Source organism: Schistocerca gregaria, chromosome 4 (assembly GCF_023897955.1).
Source record: "Schistocerca gregaria isolate iqSchGreg1 chromosome 4, iqSchGreg1.2, whole genome shotgun sequence".
Taxonomy (NCBI): domain Eukaryota; kingdom Metazoa; phylum Arthropoda; class Insecta; order Orthoptera; family Acrididae; genus Schistocerca; species Schistocerca gregaria.
The window spans coordinates 766,032,164-766,050,472 of NC_064923.1; the positions used below are offsets into that span (position 1 = coordinate 766,032,164).

Genomic DNA, 18,309 nt, shown 5'->3' on the forward strand with positions numbered 1-18,309 from the left:
GTCCTTCATGGTTTAAAACCCAAAATATGTTTGGTCTACCTGGATGATGTAATAGTACATTCAAAAACAATGGAAGAACACATTAAAAGTTTAACTGATGTGTTTAGTAGGTTACTAGAAGCATCTTACTTTAAATGTAGAGAAACGTCATTTTGTGCAAGCACAAGTAACATATCTAGGTCGTATTACTACAAGAGATGGAGTCATGACAGATCCTAGACTTACATCAGCCATACGTGATTTTCCAGTGCCAACTACTACTAAGCAATTGCAATCTTATCTTCATTTATGTAAATACTACTGTAAATTTGTAAAGGGTTTTCCTGAAATCGCACGACCATTAGCCATGTTGCTTAAGAAAGGAGTTGGTTGCCAATGATCACCACAGTGTCAAGAGGTTTATGAGAAACTTAAGAAAATTTTAGTGTCAGATCCTGTGTTTGTGTTTCCTGATCTTAAACGTGGATTCCTATTGGCATGTGACACATTTAATATCACGGTGGGTTGTGTATTAAGTCAAAATGTAGATGGAAATGAACATCCAGGAGTGTATGCCTCCAGGCAGTCAAATAAAGCAGAAACAAATTATTCCACAACAAAGAAGGAAACGCTAGCTGTCATATACGGAATTTCATACTTTCGTTGTTATTTGTACGGTCGACAATTCAAAGTCGTTACGGACCATGCTTCTCTCAGATGGTTATAGGGTTAAAGGATCCACCAAGCCGATTGACCAGATGGACACTGAATTTAAGTGAATTTGATTATGAAATGATTCATAAATTGGGAGGTTCAAATAAAAATGCTGATGCGTTAGGCAGGAAGGTTGCAGCTTTACTGGATATGAACTGAATAAAGGCACAACTAGCAGACAGAGAGTGCTGCACATTGTTTCCAACACACTCACAGTTTGAAATGCAAGAAGGCTTGTTATGCAGAAGTGTGCACCACGCGTTGTCATTCTTGCAGCACTGAGACAAGAAATGTTACGTCAGGCTAATTACCATGTTTTATCAGGTCACGGAGGTCAACATATAATGGATAGATCAGTAGCTGGAAGATTCTGGTGGAAGACATGTTTCAATGATGAAGCACAATATGTAAAAAACTGTGTTCCATGCATGCAATGATCAGAATTAAGTCATCAAAAGATTGAGTTGCAACAACTACCTGAAGCAGATAAACCATTTTCTTTTTTAGGATTAGACATTCTGGGAGCTTTTAACAAAACACCTGCTGGGAACAAATATGTTTTAACAATTTAGGACCATTTTACACACTATTTGGTTATGGTAGCTATTCCTGATCAGAAGGTAGTACAGTAGAACAATCAATGATGAATACTTGGTTATTGAAGTACAGTACGCCTGAAACTATTATTACGGACCAGGGAAAAAAATTTGTACCTGAACTACTGAAACAACTATGTCAGTTATTACAAATTAAGAAGTTACGTACCAGCCCGTTTCATACTTAACCAAACGGGCGAACTGAAAGAGTTCACTGTACATTGTCTATGATGTTGAGCCACTATGTTGAGTCACAGCATTCAAATTGGGATGTCTACTTAACCTAGTTGTCTGTGCCTACAATGAAAATTTCATTCTGGAATGGGTCTCTAGCCATACGAAGTTGTATATGGTAGGAAAATGCTATCACCTTTCGATGTACTCCAACATAAACTGGGTGCACAAGGTGAACCAGTGAAAGAATTTGCAAAGAAATTAAAAGCAATTTGGAAAATGGTGAAACGCGCCAATACAAAAGCATTAAAAAAACAAGAGCGTATTGGGCAAAGAGCAAGAAACCACCACAGTATAGAATAGGACAATGGGTATTGTTAACAAAACCTGATACTCTGATACGCAAAACTAAGAAATTTTTGGCTAAGTACCAAGTTATTGAAATGACTTCACTGGTCAATATAAAACTGCAATTACCAGCAAGAACTTCAATAGTGCACATCAGTCGAATCAAACCATTCACAGGCGTAGTTGACACTTTGCCACAAATCTCTTCAACCAATCATGAAAGATCAGAAGGATGAAAGAAGCAACTACCTAAGAAGGATATACCTTATTCACTTAGATCCAGGAGTAAGTAAAGTAGGATTCTGCAGTGTAAGCCAAATATCATGACTGTTGTTACTACATTGGTATCATTCTTTTATTCTGTTTTGTCTTTAGTTAGTTCTTTAAAGGAGGGAGGGGAGTGATGATGTTTGCCTTTCTCTCAGTTTATGTGCTGAGGGTGCTGGCCAGAAAAATTCTTCTGAGCGTAGCACTACTATATTGTTGTCAAGGACATATAATGCAGAATCAACCACTGCACAATGGCTTCCTGTTCTTAGAAAAGTAGATGTCCTACTAACAATCCATAATTGGATAACAGAGTTTGCATTTGATGTTTGGGAAGTGAGAAATGAAGTAAGAACACTACAAGACAGTTTGTAGCATTACAGGAATATGTGAACAGAGGAGGACAGTTGGGGGATAATAAAAGCGAGTACCAGGATTTGAAACTCTCGTATGAAAAACTGAGGACTCAGTTGGAACACAAAACCAAAATTGTACCACGAACATTAGTATGAAGGAAGCAAGGTTGGTTAGATGCAGGAGGAAAGCTATTAAAAATGGTACTTGGGACACCAGATAATGAGGATACTGAGAACATCTGCATTAAGATGCAGTGTGTACAAGAATTAGAGGAGAATACGCGAACAAAAGTGGAATGGCACAAGACACAAATAGGGAATATGAAGTAAGAAATATCCAATGTGACTAAAACAGTAAGAAATTTAACAGCTGAATCAGAGCAGTATGCACGTGGAACCAGAAATGTTTTGAATAGTGATTTAGAGAATATTCAAACTCATTTGAGTCATTTAGATGATAAAAGTGCTAGTAGCCACATCACTACGCACTCTAGTGAACACATTGGAGGACGCAAGAGTAGAGATAGACACATAACGTAAGGCAATACACAATGATACTCACGGGTAGCTGAGTTCAACTTTAGTAATCCACAGCAAATTCTCGTAGCCCTACAACAAGCACAAAGAGACTTTCCCAAGAGGTTGCAGCATATTTTACCAACAACAAATATGAATATAGCTTTATTTTATCGTATATTTACTGTAGGAGTAACCACTGATAAAGCTGAGATACATGTTAGAATTAAATTTCTAGTAGTAGGAATGGATACACAATACCAATGTTACACAGTACATCCATATCCTATAAAAAGGAGTACAATTCAGAAATGGGTAGAGTTGCAAACATCAGAAATTTTATTAGTTTCAAAGAAAAGAGATGCTCATGTTTTCCTGTCCATAGCAGATTTCAACAATTTTGTTCAGAAAAGAACTATTATTTGTCCAGCAAGGGCGATACAAACCGACCAAAAGTCATGTGAAATGCAATTGTTTTTAGGGAAGCTAGAAGTGGTAGATTTTGAGAAAAAAGTTTTCGCACCACAAACAGAATTCCAGAGAATTGGAGACCACTGGCTTTATTACATCAGAAAACGGTAATCATCACTTGTTATGAAAATTTAAAACCTACAGGAATTATGTGCTTAGAATTCAAATTTAATGGAATGCTAATAAATGGGACTAGATGTGAGATAGCAGGACGACAGTTTCACCTTCCAGCTAACATTATGGGTACAACACTAATTTCCATGTCCAGACCAATGTTGTATTGGCCAGAGAAACTCCCACACATACTATCCTACCAAAACCTAACTTTTATCAACAACTTGTTCAATTCAACTTTACTGAAGTTGATACACAACTTGATAAATTCTGTAAACCAACAAGTCTCAGTAAACCAAATATTGCAGCACATGAAACAGTATTATGAAAAAACAGAAGCAGAAGACAATTATTTACAGTTTGTCAACCATGAGCGTAATATAGGTTCTGATATTTATTTGTGGAGTCTACTTCTCCCTGAAACGTAAGATGGTACACTCAAGTGAAATAGCAAACCACCAAATGCCGGTGACATGGGTACAACCTAGTCATAAGATGGAAGCAGAACACACAACAGTGTAATTAGATAAGCAAAGCAGAATCAATATTCCATTATAACTTAGCACAAGGAGAGATATTAATTAATGTTTAAGAATGTGAAGGCTAACTAAGAACAAGTGAAGCTGAAAATTCGAGCCAAATTTTAACAATGGGGAGGGACGTGTTACGGTACAGAGTAATACAAATTCCAAGTTATAAAATTTTTAACGGAGTTCAACCACCTTGACATAAAATAGGCTGGCCACGCCATAATTAGAGGCAGGCCAGGAAGCACGGTGACAAGACAGATGGGTGGCACAGTCTGCAACTCTGCAGCAGCTGAGTGAGAGAGAGAACACACAGCAGGAAAACAGAAAAGGACAGTGATTAAGCAAAATAACACGTATGCTCATTGCATGGCAGGATGCTGCAAGAAGCAATAGACACAGCTAGGGAAAACACTCATAGACCAATTTAACTAGCTGCTAAGAGAGAATTAAGGTATGGGTAGCAGAATAACGAGGCCACATGCGGTCATTGCTAGTAAACCACATGTCACAGAACTACGGAGAGCTTTTTAAATACTGGAGCCCCAGCTCCAAGTAGGGGAGAATGGTTCCGGTCAATGGGAATGATGCAGTCTGTGTCGATGACATTCTGCTCCATGACCATGTCATTAGTAAGTCTTTTTGTCTGAGATCAACCAGTGCAGTACCAGTCAGCCATGGCTTGTGTGGATTGTCACAGAGCCGAACTCCACTGATGAACTTCATTCTGATTGTGGGACTGAAGGTGACGACCAGGGTTCCTGGTGGGCCGCCGTCCCGTATGCCTCAGCGCCTCTGGGTGCCGGACCTACCAGGCCAGCAGCACTGTGTTCAAAGTCTGCCACCGACACCACATCGCAGATGGGGTGGTCCAGGAAAGAAGAGGAACAGAGTGCGATCGAGTACACTTCTTCAGCTGGCAGCAGCCATCCATGCTGCAAGAGGAACAATGTCTCACTAGGCTACAAGCACAAGGAATGGCGCAGCGTCAGACACTGAGAGTCTGTCTGTGAGCAGGGCAGGAGGCAACTATGGCCAACAGTGCACCACCCTTTGCAAAAGTTGTCAAAATAAACAATTAACAGAATAATCATATTTTCTTAGTGCTGCGAGCACTTCCACACGATTCCTGACATTGTGCAGAGGTGTCATCCACTCACCCCCTCTGTAGTTTCACACTGTTCTTACTTTAGTTACTTCTCATTATTTTATCTTCCTTTAGTTTACTCTCAATCCATTTTTTGTACTCATTAGATTTTCATTCCATTCATCACATCCTGTAATTGTTCTTCACTTTCATTGTGGAGAACAATCATCAGCAAATGTCATCAGTATCCTTCCACTTGAATTTTAATCCCACTCTTGACCTTTCCTTTTATAAGTGCCATTGCTTCTTCAATGTATTGACTGAGCAGAATGGGTGAAAGACTATATCCCTGTTTTACACTCTTGTTAATCTGAGCAATTTATGCTTGGTCTTCCAGCCTTATTGCCCCTTCTTGGTTCTTGTACAAATTGTATATACCCTTCTTTCTCTACATCTTACCCCTATTTTTCCCACAATTTTGAATATCTTGCACCATTTGACATTGGCGAATACATTTTCCAGGTTGACAAATCCTATGAATGTGTCTTGATTTTTCTTCACTCTTGCTTCCATTTTGAACTGCAATGTCAGAATTTGCCTCTCTGATGCCTCTATCTTTCCTGAAGCCAAACTGATCATCATCTAACACAGTCTCAGTTTTCTTTTCTATTCTTCTGTATTTTACTCTTGTCAGTAACTTGGATGAATGAGCTGTTAAACTGACTGTGCAATAATTCTTGCAGTATACAGCTCTTGCAGTCTTCAGAACTGTGTGCATGATATTATTTCGAAAGTCAGATGATGTGTCGCCAGACTCGTACATTTTACACACCAAAATGAATAGTCATTTTGTTGTCACTTCCCCCCAACATTTTAGAAATTCTGATAGAATGTTATCTATCCCTTCTGCCTTATTCGATCTTAAGTCTTCCAAAGCTCTTTTAAATTCTGATTCTATATCGACTCCTGTTTCTTCTTCTATCGCATCATCAGACAAGTCCTCCCCCTTCAATGTGCTCTTTCCATCTATCTGCTCTCTCCTCTGCATTTAACAGTGGAATTTCCATTGCATTATTAATGTTATCACCCTTGCTTTTAATTTCACCAAAGGTTGTTTTGACCTTACTATAAGCTGAGTCAGTCTTTCTAACAGTAATTTCTTTTTCGATTTCTTCACATTTTCATACTGCCATTTTATCTTAGCTCCCCTGCACTTCCTATTTATTTCATTCCTCGGTGACTAGTATTTCTGTGTTGCTTAATTTCCCTAAACATTTTTGTACTTCTCTCTTTCATCAATCAACTGAAGTACTTCTTCTGCTACCCAAGATTCTTCGCCGTTACTTTCTTTGTACCTATGTTTTTATTCCCATCTTCTGTGTTTGCCCTTTTTATAGATGTCCATTCCTCTTCAACTGAACTGCCTACTGAGCTATTCCTTACTGCAGTATCTGTAGCCACAGAGAACTTCAAGCATATCTATTCATTCCATAGTACTTCAGTATCCCAGTTCTTTATGCATTGATTCTTCCTCTTAAACTTCAGCCTACTCTTCCATCATTACTAAATTGGATCTGAATCTATATCTGCTTCCAGGTACGCCTTCCAATTCAATTCTGATTTTGGAATCTCTGCCTGACCATGACGTAATCTAACTGGAATCTTCCATGTCTCCTGGTCTTTTCCAAGTACATCACCTCCTTCTCTTGTGATTCTTGAACAGAGTATTCAATATTACCAGCTGAAATTTATTGCACAATAGATCAGCTTAATTAATGTCACCACACAAAACTTGCTGTGTATCATGTGCTAACATGTTTGCCTTGTAATCATAATTCTGCCAGAATTAAAAACTACATTGCCACACCCAGGAATGTTTATGCTTGTATATCCATCTACATCATTTACTGTGTACTTTTTGATGGGTAGTAGATTTTGTGCTGAGACAATTGCTAGTGTGAAGGAATTTAATTCTTATATTAACAACACTGGATGTGCCGGTTATTAAGCTACTTTGTGTGTATCATCATAATGGTACAGTACTTCTATGTAAATATGTATAATGGGCAATACTAAGTGATGGTCTCTCAGGAAAAAGAGAAGCACGATCCTAAATCTATGAAAGAAGCCTGCAGAGTGAAAATCTCATTCTGTATACAGAGAGTTGTTACCTTTACTCATTCCATTAATTTTATTTCACACAGAACTATCCAATATATATTAAAAACAAAGATTCCAAGACTTACCAAGCGGGAAAGCGCCGGCAGACAGGCACATGAACAAAACACACAAAACACACACACAGAATTACGAGCTTTCGCAACTGGCAGTTGCTTCTTCAGGAAAGAGGGAAGGAGAGGGAAAAATGAAAGGATGTGGGTTTTAAGGGAGAGGGTAAGGAGTCATTCCAATCCCGGGAGCGGAAAGACTTCCCTTAGGGGAAAAAAAGGACAGGTGTACACTCGCGCACACACACACACACACACACACACACACACACACACACACACACACACACACACACACACACACACATCCATCCGCACATACACAGACACAAGCAGACATGTATGAAGCAGACATGTATGAAAACACTATCAATTGGTTTTCTTTCTATAAATAACAAAGAACTACCAGTATATGAAAACACTATCAATTGATATTGATATATTGAAAACCAATTGATAGTGTTTTCATACACTCAATCTCTGAATGCAGAAAGACTTTTTTTATATACCTGGTTTTGAAGTCACTATCTGCTGAATTAAATTGTGTAAGAAGGCTTTCAACTTTCAAAGGATCACTGAGTTGCAACATTTTGTCTGGACATTTAGGATGACCTCTTTCTACCATGCACACTTGGACCCATTGCTCAAAAAAGGAGTCCCCTCTCTCTTCAGACAGCACCACCTGCACATACAAAGTTTGTTTTGTCACTAAAATCAATGGTTCAATTAAATCTGAAAATATAATTGGTTTTATAGTAAAATAAATTACACAGTCTTTTAACTGATACAATTACATACATGAGAATAAACAATGAGACATGAGATATTAGACACACTGAGCAACTGACAATTATGATAAACTGTTAAGTTTCCAAACAATGTCATTTAGAGTCAGAATGGTGTGTAGTTGAGATGGTGACAATTTTAGGTGTTTTGCCCTGAGAGAGAGACAATGAATACTTGGGGTATAGCCAGTTTGCTTTCTGTTTCTGTTCCACACCATATATTCTGCCTGACATCATTCTTGCCGACTGGAGGCAATACTAGGGCATCCTTAATTTGGGAACCAGCTTCTACCTGTGACATCCCCTCTTAAATTGATAAACGTGTCAAGCTGTTTCTCTTGAACATTCACTTGATAAATGTTTTGTTCCCTTTACAACACTCGCAATAAACAGAAAAAGGCAAAACAGTCACTATAATATTGGTATGACCAGACAGACAGAATCAGCAGAAAGACTGTTACTTAGTGCATCATGTGATACACTCCCATTTTCTACAGTGTATCTCCCCTCCTCCCCTTCTCACTGCTTTGTAACATGCTCACCACTCAACCGAACGAAGAACACGTACACACACACACACACACACACACACACACACACACACACACACACAGTGGGTGGGTGCGTGTGTGGGTGTGAGTGTGGGCATGCATGTTAGCACCAAGGTAGGACACTGTTTGGAATCTTAGCATGTTTTTTACATCTACTTCTATGTGTCTGTCTGTTTCTTAGCAGATCTTCTATTTGGCTATTCATAGTAAAGTGGTCCTCGACACAATGACTTGTTTGAACATCAAAATGTTCAACAAGGTAATGTCCTATTGGAGATGGTATACTCTTGCCTTCCTCTGACCATTGAATTGACTCAACCTGCCGATTACAGGGGAACTACACATTGTGGATTCTGAACCATGGTACAATTTGGCATTTTTCATATACACAAATTTCAACCAGAGGTGAAAGAAGTGATGAAGAGCAGAAAGAAACAAACAAGGAGCTATTGGAGGATCGTACACAGATCTTCAAATTTGCGGTCTGACTCTTACTGAACTACCGAGCCACACTAAATAATTATAATCCATCCTCGATTCTTAATTAATTTATATTTGTTAAATCTGCTGTTCACGGGAACAACTTAACAGCAGAACACTTAATGTAAACTATAAACTGATAACGTACAGGTAGCAAATATCTATCGCTGTTTTATTTGAGTTTCTATCTTATTAAAGGTGGCTTTCCCAGTGTTCAGCTGACTTGTTGTTTCCCTTTTATGCATAATGCTTCAAGGACTGAACCTGTAGCCTTCTTCTGCCACTGTTGTGTGCTGTTACGTGTATTCACTGCCTGGAACCCAACTACACTGTGAACTACTTTCAACAATGCACCGCTATTAATGGCCAAGTTCAACTCATGAAGCCAATTTTGCCCATTGATGCTCTTTTTTCCTGAAAGCTTGCACTGATTATTTCATGAAATGCACATTCTCTCAGCATTTTCCCACATAGAAAGATAGGTCCCTTATCATTTAGCTACAAAATAGCAGGTCAGCAACTGGAAGCAGTTAATTCCATAAATTATCTGGGAGTACTCATTAGGAGTGATTTAAAATGGAATGATCATATAAAGATGATCGTCGGTAAAGCAGATGCCAGACTGAGATTCATTGGAAGAATCCTAAGGAAATGCAATCCGACAACAAAGGAAGTAGGTTACAGTACGCTTGTTCGCCCACTGCTTGAATACTGCTCAGCAGTGTGGGATCCGCACCAGGTAGGGTTGATAGAAGAGATAGAGAAGATCCAACGGAGAGCAGCGCGCTTCATTACAGGATCATTTAGTAATTGCGAAAGCGTTACGGAGATGATAGATAAACTCCAGTGGAAGACTCTGCAGGACAGACGCTCAGTAGCTCGGTACAGGCTTTTGTTAAAGTTCAGAGAACATACCTTCACCGAAGAGTCAAGCAGTATATTGCTCCCTCCTACGTATATCTCGTGAAGAGACCATGAGGATAAAATCAGAGAGATTAGAGCCCACACAGAAGCATACCGACAATCCTTCTTTCCACGTACAATACGAGACTGGAATAGAAGGGAGAACCGATAGAGGTACTCAGGGTACCCTCCGCCACACACCGTCAGGTGGCTTGCGGAGTATGGATGTAGATGTAGATGTAGATGGTAGATGTGATGGCTGGTGAGATTTTAATGAGTACAGGACCACAGCCTTGTTTAAACTGAAACCTACACCTCAATTTATTAGTTTTTCTAAAATTTTTCTTTTGGTAGACTTTTTCATTACACTGTCCTGGGAATTAGGCATTTACACCAAGGTACTGGACTCATCGTATTTCATTTCATGATTATACTCTAGCCATGTTGTGATAGTGCCACGATATTTAACAGTGCCGCCACGACAGTACGCGCAAACGGCGATAAAGGCGCTCCGCAAATCGGCTGAGCGCGGGAGCGCCACCTAGCTACGAACGGCGCCGGCCGCATGTCACGGCACGGCAGTCGAATACGAGAGACTGAGTTGTAATCATGTGATCAGCTATTGTTTCTAAGAGAGAGTGTTGAATATCCACGCAATTATTGTGATTAAAGGTTATAACACTTTTTGGCGATGAGGTCGGGATATTTTCACTGCGTTGTGGATTTGCGTGTTCGTGACAGGGCAGACATGGAACAGCTTATGCAAGCACTCATTGAACAACAAACACAGCTGACGGCTACTATTCAGGCTCAACAAACACAGCTGACGGCAGTGATTCAGGCGTTGTCGACGTCGCTTACTCATCGTCTGTCTTCCTCTTCTCTGCCTCCATTCCCTCCTTACGACGAGGCCCCTGAAGACTGGGAGGATTATGAGAAACGTTTGCGGCAACACCTCTTGGCTTTCGGCATTGTCGATGCTCCTATGTGTAAGTCGTTATTTCTATCTTGGATTTCCCCTCGAGTCTATCAGCTGCTATCTCAGTTAGCCCCTCTGCGGGAACCTGCCTCCCTGTCCTTCCAAGAAATGTGTGACTTATTGTCTGACTATTATCGAAAAACACCCACGTCGTTGCCCCCCGCGTGGCGTTCTACCAGTGTCGTAAACAGCCTCATCAATCTTGGGCTTGGGCAGTGGAACTACACGGTCTGAGTAGGAAATGTCAGTTTGTCACGGACACACATCACGAGTCTTATGCTGATTCAATGGTTAGGGATGCTATTCTATGGCTTGCTCCTGATAAAGAAGTTCAGCAACGTGCCCTACAACTGCCAAACCCGTCTTGTTGGAAGTTCTGAGCATCGCTCAATCCTTTGAAGTGTCTCACGCTGCTGGCGCGCAAATAGACGTGTGGTGTGATGTAGGCGCTGTACAGTCAACTCTCGACACGGGCAATTTGCCTGTTTCACAGGAGAATGACGATGTGGCTGCGGTTCACTCGCGTCAGCAACGTTGCGTTGGGCCGCAATGCTCGCAGCGAAACCAGCAACCACAGAAGCCGGTTCGTTCCGCACTTCCTTCTTGCCCCCGTTGTTTCGTACAGCACGACAGGGCAGCATGTCCAAAACGTTGGGCCACTTGTAATTCATGTAGGAAAAAAGGCCACATTGCTTCTGTGTGTCAGTCCCCTAAAGTTCCTGTCGACGAGGACGAGGTGTCGGACATGGACGTTCACTGTGTGCTTTCTCAAACAAATAAGTTGTTTGTTACTGTTCGTGTTCTGGATAAAGACATCTGCATGCAAGTGGACACTGGCTCTGCAGTAACTCTCATTAATTCTTGCACGTATTTGGCGTTGGGCTCCCCTCCTTTGTCTCCAGTTACACGAAATCTGAGGACTTATAATAAACAGAAAATTCCTATCATGGGCCAGTTTGATGCTTCCACTGCCTACAAGTCTGTTGTTCGGCCCCTCACGTTTTATGTGGTGGATCATGCGGGCACTGAAAACCTGTTCGGTTATGATGCTTTCCAGTTGTTCGGGTTCTCCATTGATCATGATGTGCACCTCGTATCTGAGGATATTCCATATCAACAGCTGGATGGATTGTGTTCTGAATTTTCGTCCGTGTTCTCTGCTGGTCTGGGTTGTGCCAAGGATTTTGAAGCCCACATTACTCTTAAACCTACGACTCGCCCTAAGTTTTTCCGGGCACGCCCTATTCCGGTGGCGTTGCGTGCACCTGTCAAGGCTGAGCTAGACAGGTTAACAGCTTCAGAGATTCTCCTTCCGGTTACCTCCAGCGAATGGGCATCGCCAATCGTGGTGGTTTCTAAACCAAACGGGAGTCTGCGATTGTGTGGTGACTTTAAAGCCACTGTCAACGCTCAGAGCCTCATTGACACTTATCCTCTTCCCCGCCCTGAGGAGTTGTTTACCAAGCTCGCTGGGGGCCAGTTCTTTACTAAACTTATCAGAGGCGTGCTATCAGTTGCCGTTGGACGCTACTTTCAAGGAATTCCTCGTTATCAACACTCCTTGTGGGTTGTATCAGTACCAGCGGTTACCGTTTAGCGTCGCTAGCGCGCCGACCATTTTTCAGCGGTTTTTGGAACAGCTCACGGCTTCCGTCCCCGGCTGCATAAACTATCTGGATGACATTGTTGTCACGGGGGCCTCCACTGAGGAGCACCTTCGTAATTTGCGTTCACTGTTTCGGGTTTTGCATTCGGCTGGGTTGAGGTGCAATCTGGACAAGTCACAATTCTTCCAACCCTCCATTGAGTATCTTGGTCTCCACTTGTCCCGTGAGGGTATACGTCCTCTACGTCAGCATGTTGCGGCCGTTAACGCTCTACCCAGGCTGTCTATGGTCAAAGAACTTCAGGCGTTTCTAGGCAAGATTGCTTATTATCACAAATTCATTCCATCCGCAGCGGCGGTAGCTTATCTTCTGCATCAGCTGTTACGCAAAAACGTCCCCTTCTGTTGGTCTGATGGGTGTCAGCAGGCTTTTGTCCACCTGAAGGCTCATTTGCAGTCGGCGCCTTGTCTTGCCACATTCCGTCCGGGTCAGCACTTGGTTCTGGCGACTGACGCGTCACAGTATGGCCTAGGGTCTGTTCTCGCCCATCGGTATGAGGATGGGTCGGAACGAAGCATTGTCTCGTTTTCATTATGAAATTCACTATCGCCCCATGGCCCAGCATGCCAAAGCTGACGCATTGTCGTGATTGCTGATGGGCCCCGACCCTGTTTTTGATCGTGATGAACTCCTCTGTTTCCACACTGATGAGGAAGAACGTCGTGCAGTCGAGGGCTTTCCACTTACAGGTTCGCAGGTCGCGTCGGCTACTGCGCTGGACCCGGTCCTGCGTCGGGTGATCGGTTTTGTTCAACGGGGTTGGCCGGACAGCACCAAGGGCCGGGCATTGGATCCCCTTCGCAACTACCATGCCTTGCGCTTACGTCTGTCTGTTCGTGATGGTGTTGTTCTTCTGGCCAAGGATGACGCATCTCCACGGGTCGTGGTGCCAGCCTCTCTTCGCAAGGATGTTCTCAAACTGTTGCACGAAGGCCATTGGGGTATTTCTTGGACTAAGTCCCTGGCCCGCAGGCACGTTTATTGGCCCGGTATTGATTCGGACATCGCCCATGTGGTTGCTGCGTGTGGCCTGTGTGCTCAACAACTGGCGGCACCTCGTACAATGCCCTCTCCGTGGCCTGATCCAGCTCAGCCATGGGAACGGGTGCACGCCGACTTTGCCGGCCCCTTCCTCGGTACTTATTGGCTACTGTTGATTAACGCCTCCTTGAAGTTTCCGTTTGTTGTTAGATGTCCGTCACCCACCACTGTGGCGACGACGCTGGCTTTGTCCAAAATCTTTGCGCTAGAAGGTCTTCCATCCACGATCGTCACGGACAATGGCCCTCAGTTCTCTTCGCAGGCCTTCCGTGGTTTTTGTACTGGACAAGGGATTCATCATGTTACAGCACCTCCCTTCCATCCGCACTAGAATGGGTAGGTCGAGCGCCTTGTCCGCACTTTCAAATGCCATATGAAAAGATTCCTTAGTGATTTTTCCACAGATGGCACTCTGCTGCAATTTCTGAGTTCTTATCGCTTCACGCCTCTGGGTGATCGCAGCCCTGCTGAACTCTTGCATGGCCGCCAACCGCGCACTCTACGGCACCTGCTTCACCCTGTCAGGCCTTGTGCTGTGTCCCCTAGTGCGGGAAAATATTCGGTGGGCGCTGACATATGGGCACGAGGGTATGGATCTCGCCCTAAATGGATTCCAGCGGTGGGCAAGGCTCTTTGCGGCCGCCGCTTTTGTGAAATCCGTGGCACGGTTGTTCGCCATTACGACCAGATGCGCCCACGAGTGGTGGCCACGCCGGTGCCACCGCCCCATCCTTCGCCTCCACCAGCCCGAGAAGCCAGTCCTGTCGCTGCTGCCGATCTACCATCCGTGTTGATGCAGCCGACGTCGCTGCCGCTTCCGAATATGCCGGAACTCCCTAGACGTGAACACTATTGACCGTATCTGGGATGCCTTGCAATGTGCTTTTCAGAAGAGATCTCCAGTCCCTCGTACTCTTAGGATTTATGGGCGGCCCTGTGGGATTCATGGTGTCAATTCCCTCCAGCACTACTTCAGACATTAGCCAAGTCCATCCCACATCGTGTTGAGGCATTTCTACATGCTCGTGGGGACCCAACACGATATTACGCAGGTTTACCAGTTTCGTTGGCCAGAGGCTCATGCACAAAATTTCTTTGTGACGGATAGCGTAGAGGTAGAGGTCAGAGGACATGGATTTCTATACACTGGCATCCAGGGATCTGTCTGGTCTTTCCACAGTTAACACACTGAAGAATGGTAGCTGGTCCTCTTTTTCAGGTTTCATCACAAATTTTATATTAGGATAGATGGAGCTTAAATGTTCAAGAAACTCTTAAAACTGTTTATTATGGTTTTGTTCCACATGGCCACATCACAAACCTGTCATTCATGTATCAATAAAAACATGTTGGTTTGAACTTGGCGGATTCTACTGTCCTTGCTTCAAAGTGTTCCATACACAGGTTTGCCACAATAAGTGATGACAGACTACCATCATGTCATTTATTTGTTCATAATTTTTCTGTCAAACAAGAAACAAGCTGAGGTGACAACATGCTTAGAAAGTTCCATGAAACAATAGTCAAACTTGTTTACAGTTACTGATGGTTCCAAGGATTAAGAAAGTGGGTCTCTCATAAAGAGGGAGACAGCACTCAAACTATCCATAATATCTGTACCCTGGAGTCACAGTGGACTGAGGTGGTGTACAAAGTGAGCATAGTTACAAATGTTGTGTTTGCACTTTCCCACATATTCGCTGAAAATCCATTTCAGATATTTTGCCAGACAGTAGTGTGTAGTTGTGCCAATACAACTAATGACAGCTCTTAGAGGAATGCCTGCCTTGTGTACCTTAGGAAGGTCATACAATCATGGTGGCACAGCTGCTCATGTTCCCTGACTCTTAACATAATTATGTGGAAATCCTGACTTACTGAGAGGAGTCATTATCTTGCTCTTGATTTTACTCAGAGCACTGTCATCTTTCTGGTAGTAGGCAATGTCATTCTAAACATAAAAAATATCATTACTCTAGTCCACGTGTGTTACTAGGACTGAGTGTTGCCCTTGTTGACTAGTGGAATCACAACTGCGCTCTCCTCCCACAGATTTCCTGAAGATGTTCAGTCTAAGCATTGGCTTCTTGGTAACTATTCCACAGGTGTCACAACAGGCCTCTTTTGCTACTTCTGATGGAAGTGAAGCTGCAGCATGCTTAGTGGAGGTACAACAGATTACATCACACCATCAGGGCTAGAAAAAGCTGCATTGGACAGAATGTGCTTTGATGACAAACTCAGCCATCTTTTTCAGGTACTGCAAGATTCACTGTTATGTATACTCACTGCCTGGACTGGTTGGAGTCCAAGCATAGTGTACTCATGACAGCAAAACTTGCTCCACCTGAAGAAGGCAGGTTGGTCAGTCACCGAAGTATTGTGCATAAAATTGAAACAACAAATTTGTATAACATCCAAAATTACATAATTAATCAACCACACACAGAAAATCTGAGAGATCATGTAAATCATTGTTTACTGAACAAAGGTAGCAAATGTATCAGAGTGTGGTCATGACTTCATCATCAACTCTCTTGCTAAAGATGGTGAGACATAAGTCTACTTTAAAAAATAATCAAAACATATCAAACAAATATCAGATAAAATAACAACAAAAACAATCAATTGTTGATGAAATTATTTAATTGGTTAAGTAAAAAGTCTACTCATCAAGTGGTGGCAGAACACACACACATAAAAGACTGTTGTGATTGGCAAGCTCTTGGAGCCACTTGCTCCAGGAAAGAAGCCTTTCCTTCTCATCCCGTACGGTAAGTCTGTCCTGACCAGTGGTTCTGGGTGATTTTCCCAAAATCTACCACTTTTCCTAGAACTCTCCTGTCCTTTTCCTTCACCCTCCTACCTTCCCTTTCAAGCCTTCTGCCTGAAGACGGAGCCACTGTCTCTGAAACCTTGCCAATCACAACAGTTTTGTGTGTGTGTGTGTGTGTGTGTGTGTGTTCTGCCACCACTTGGTGAGTAGAATTTATACCTATCCAGTTAAATAAAAAATATCAGCAAAAGATACACAAATAATATAAATGCAGGTTTGTGTTGCATGAGAGGAATGAAGTGGGAAGTGCTGCATCAGTAATTCCTTGTATGTTAAAAAACACTTTTTGGAAAACAGTTGTAATATTCCACTTTACACGAGACTGTTGTCTGTGTTTATAAGTTGTGCCAGTTATATGATATTGCATTGACAATTTATTCTCTTATAAATATGTTGTAAATCAAAGCTCTATTTTGTATCTGTTCACAATCAAGATGGAGAGAGGGAGAAGACTTAAAGGAATAAAGCACATCAGAGGTAAGAAACCGAAATGCAGGAATTTACTCTGTTGTATGTGCTTGATGATTTTACGGGGAATGGCAATTAAGAAATGAAAGCAATTATATTAATACTCTGATTTTATCTTTCCTTTCTAGTGCAATACACAGATTAAAACAATAAACGATAATCCCAGATGGAATACAAAAAACGGTCTGAGATGTTACAACCACTTGTAACACCATAATTAATGTTGTTGTTGTCTTCAGTCCTGAGACTGGTTAGATGCAGCTCTCCATGCTACTCTATCCTGTGCAAGCTTCTTCATCTCCCAGTACCTACTGCAACCTACATCCTTCTGAATCTGTTTAGTGTATTCATCTCTTGGTCTCCCTCTACGATTTTTACCCTCCAATGCTAAATTTGTGATCCCTTGATGCCTCAAAACATGTCCTACCAACCGAACCCTTCTTCTAGTCAAGTTGTGCCACAAACTTCTCTTCTCCTCAATCCTATTCAATACGTCCTCATTAGTTACGTGATCTATCCATCTTATCTTCGGCATTCTTCTGTAGCACCACATTTCGAAAGCTTCTATTCTCTTCTTGTCCAAACTAGTTATCGTCCATGTTTCACTTTCATACATGGCTACACTCCAAACAAATACTTTCAGAAATGACTTCCTGATACATAAATCTATATTCGATGCTAACAAATTTCTCTTCTTCAGAAATGCTTTCCTTGCCATTGCCAGTCTACATTTTATATCCTCTCTACTTCGACAATCATCAGTTATTTTACTTCCTAAATAGCAAAACTCCTTTACTACTTTAAGTGTCTCATTTCCTAATCTAATTCCCTCAGCATCACCCTATTTAATTTGACTACATTCCATTATCCTCGTTTTGCTCATGTTGATGTTCATCTTATATCCTCCTTTCAAGACACTGTCCATTCCGTTCAACAGCTCTTCCAAGTCCTTTGCCATCTCTGACAGAATTACAATGTCATCGGCAAACCTCAAAGTTTTTACTTCTTCTCCATGAATTTTGATACCTGCTCCAAATTTTTCTTTTGTTTCCTTTACTGCTTGCTCAATATACAGATTGAATAACATCGGGGAGAGACTACAACCCTGTCTCACTCCCTTCCCAACCACTGCTTCCCTTTCATGCCCCTCGACTCTTATGACTGCCATCTAGTTTCTGTACAAATTGTAAATAGCCTTTCGCTCCCTGTATTTTACCCCTGC

General features: G+C 42.1%; 1 protein-coding gene across 1 annotated transcript in view; it reads right to left on the bottom strand.

Moving 5' to 3' along the window:
- LOC126365818 (mediator of RNA polymerase II transcription subunit 24) overlaps window positions 1-18,309 on the bottom strand; it is a 133,906-nt gene that overhangs the window by 64,892 nt on the left and 50,705 nt on the right. The window contains exon 11 of the mRNA XM_050008414.1: window positions 7,887-8,059. Coding sequence (XP_049864371.1) covers window positions 7,887-8,059 — 173 coding nt within the window. The remainder of the gene's footprint in view (window positions 1-7,886; window positions 8,060-18,309) is intronic.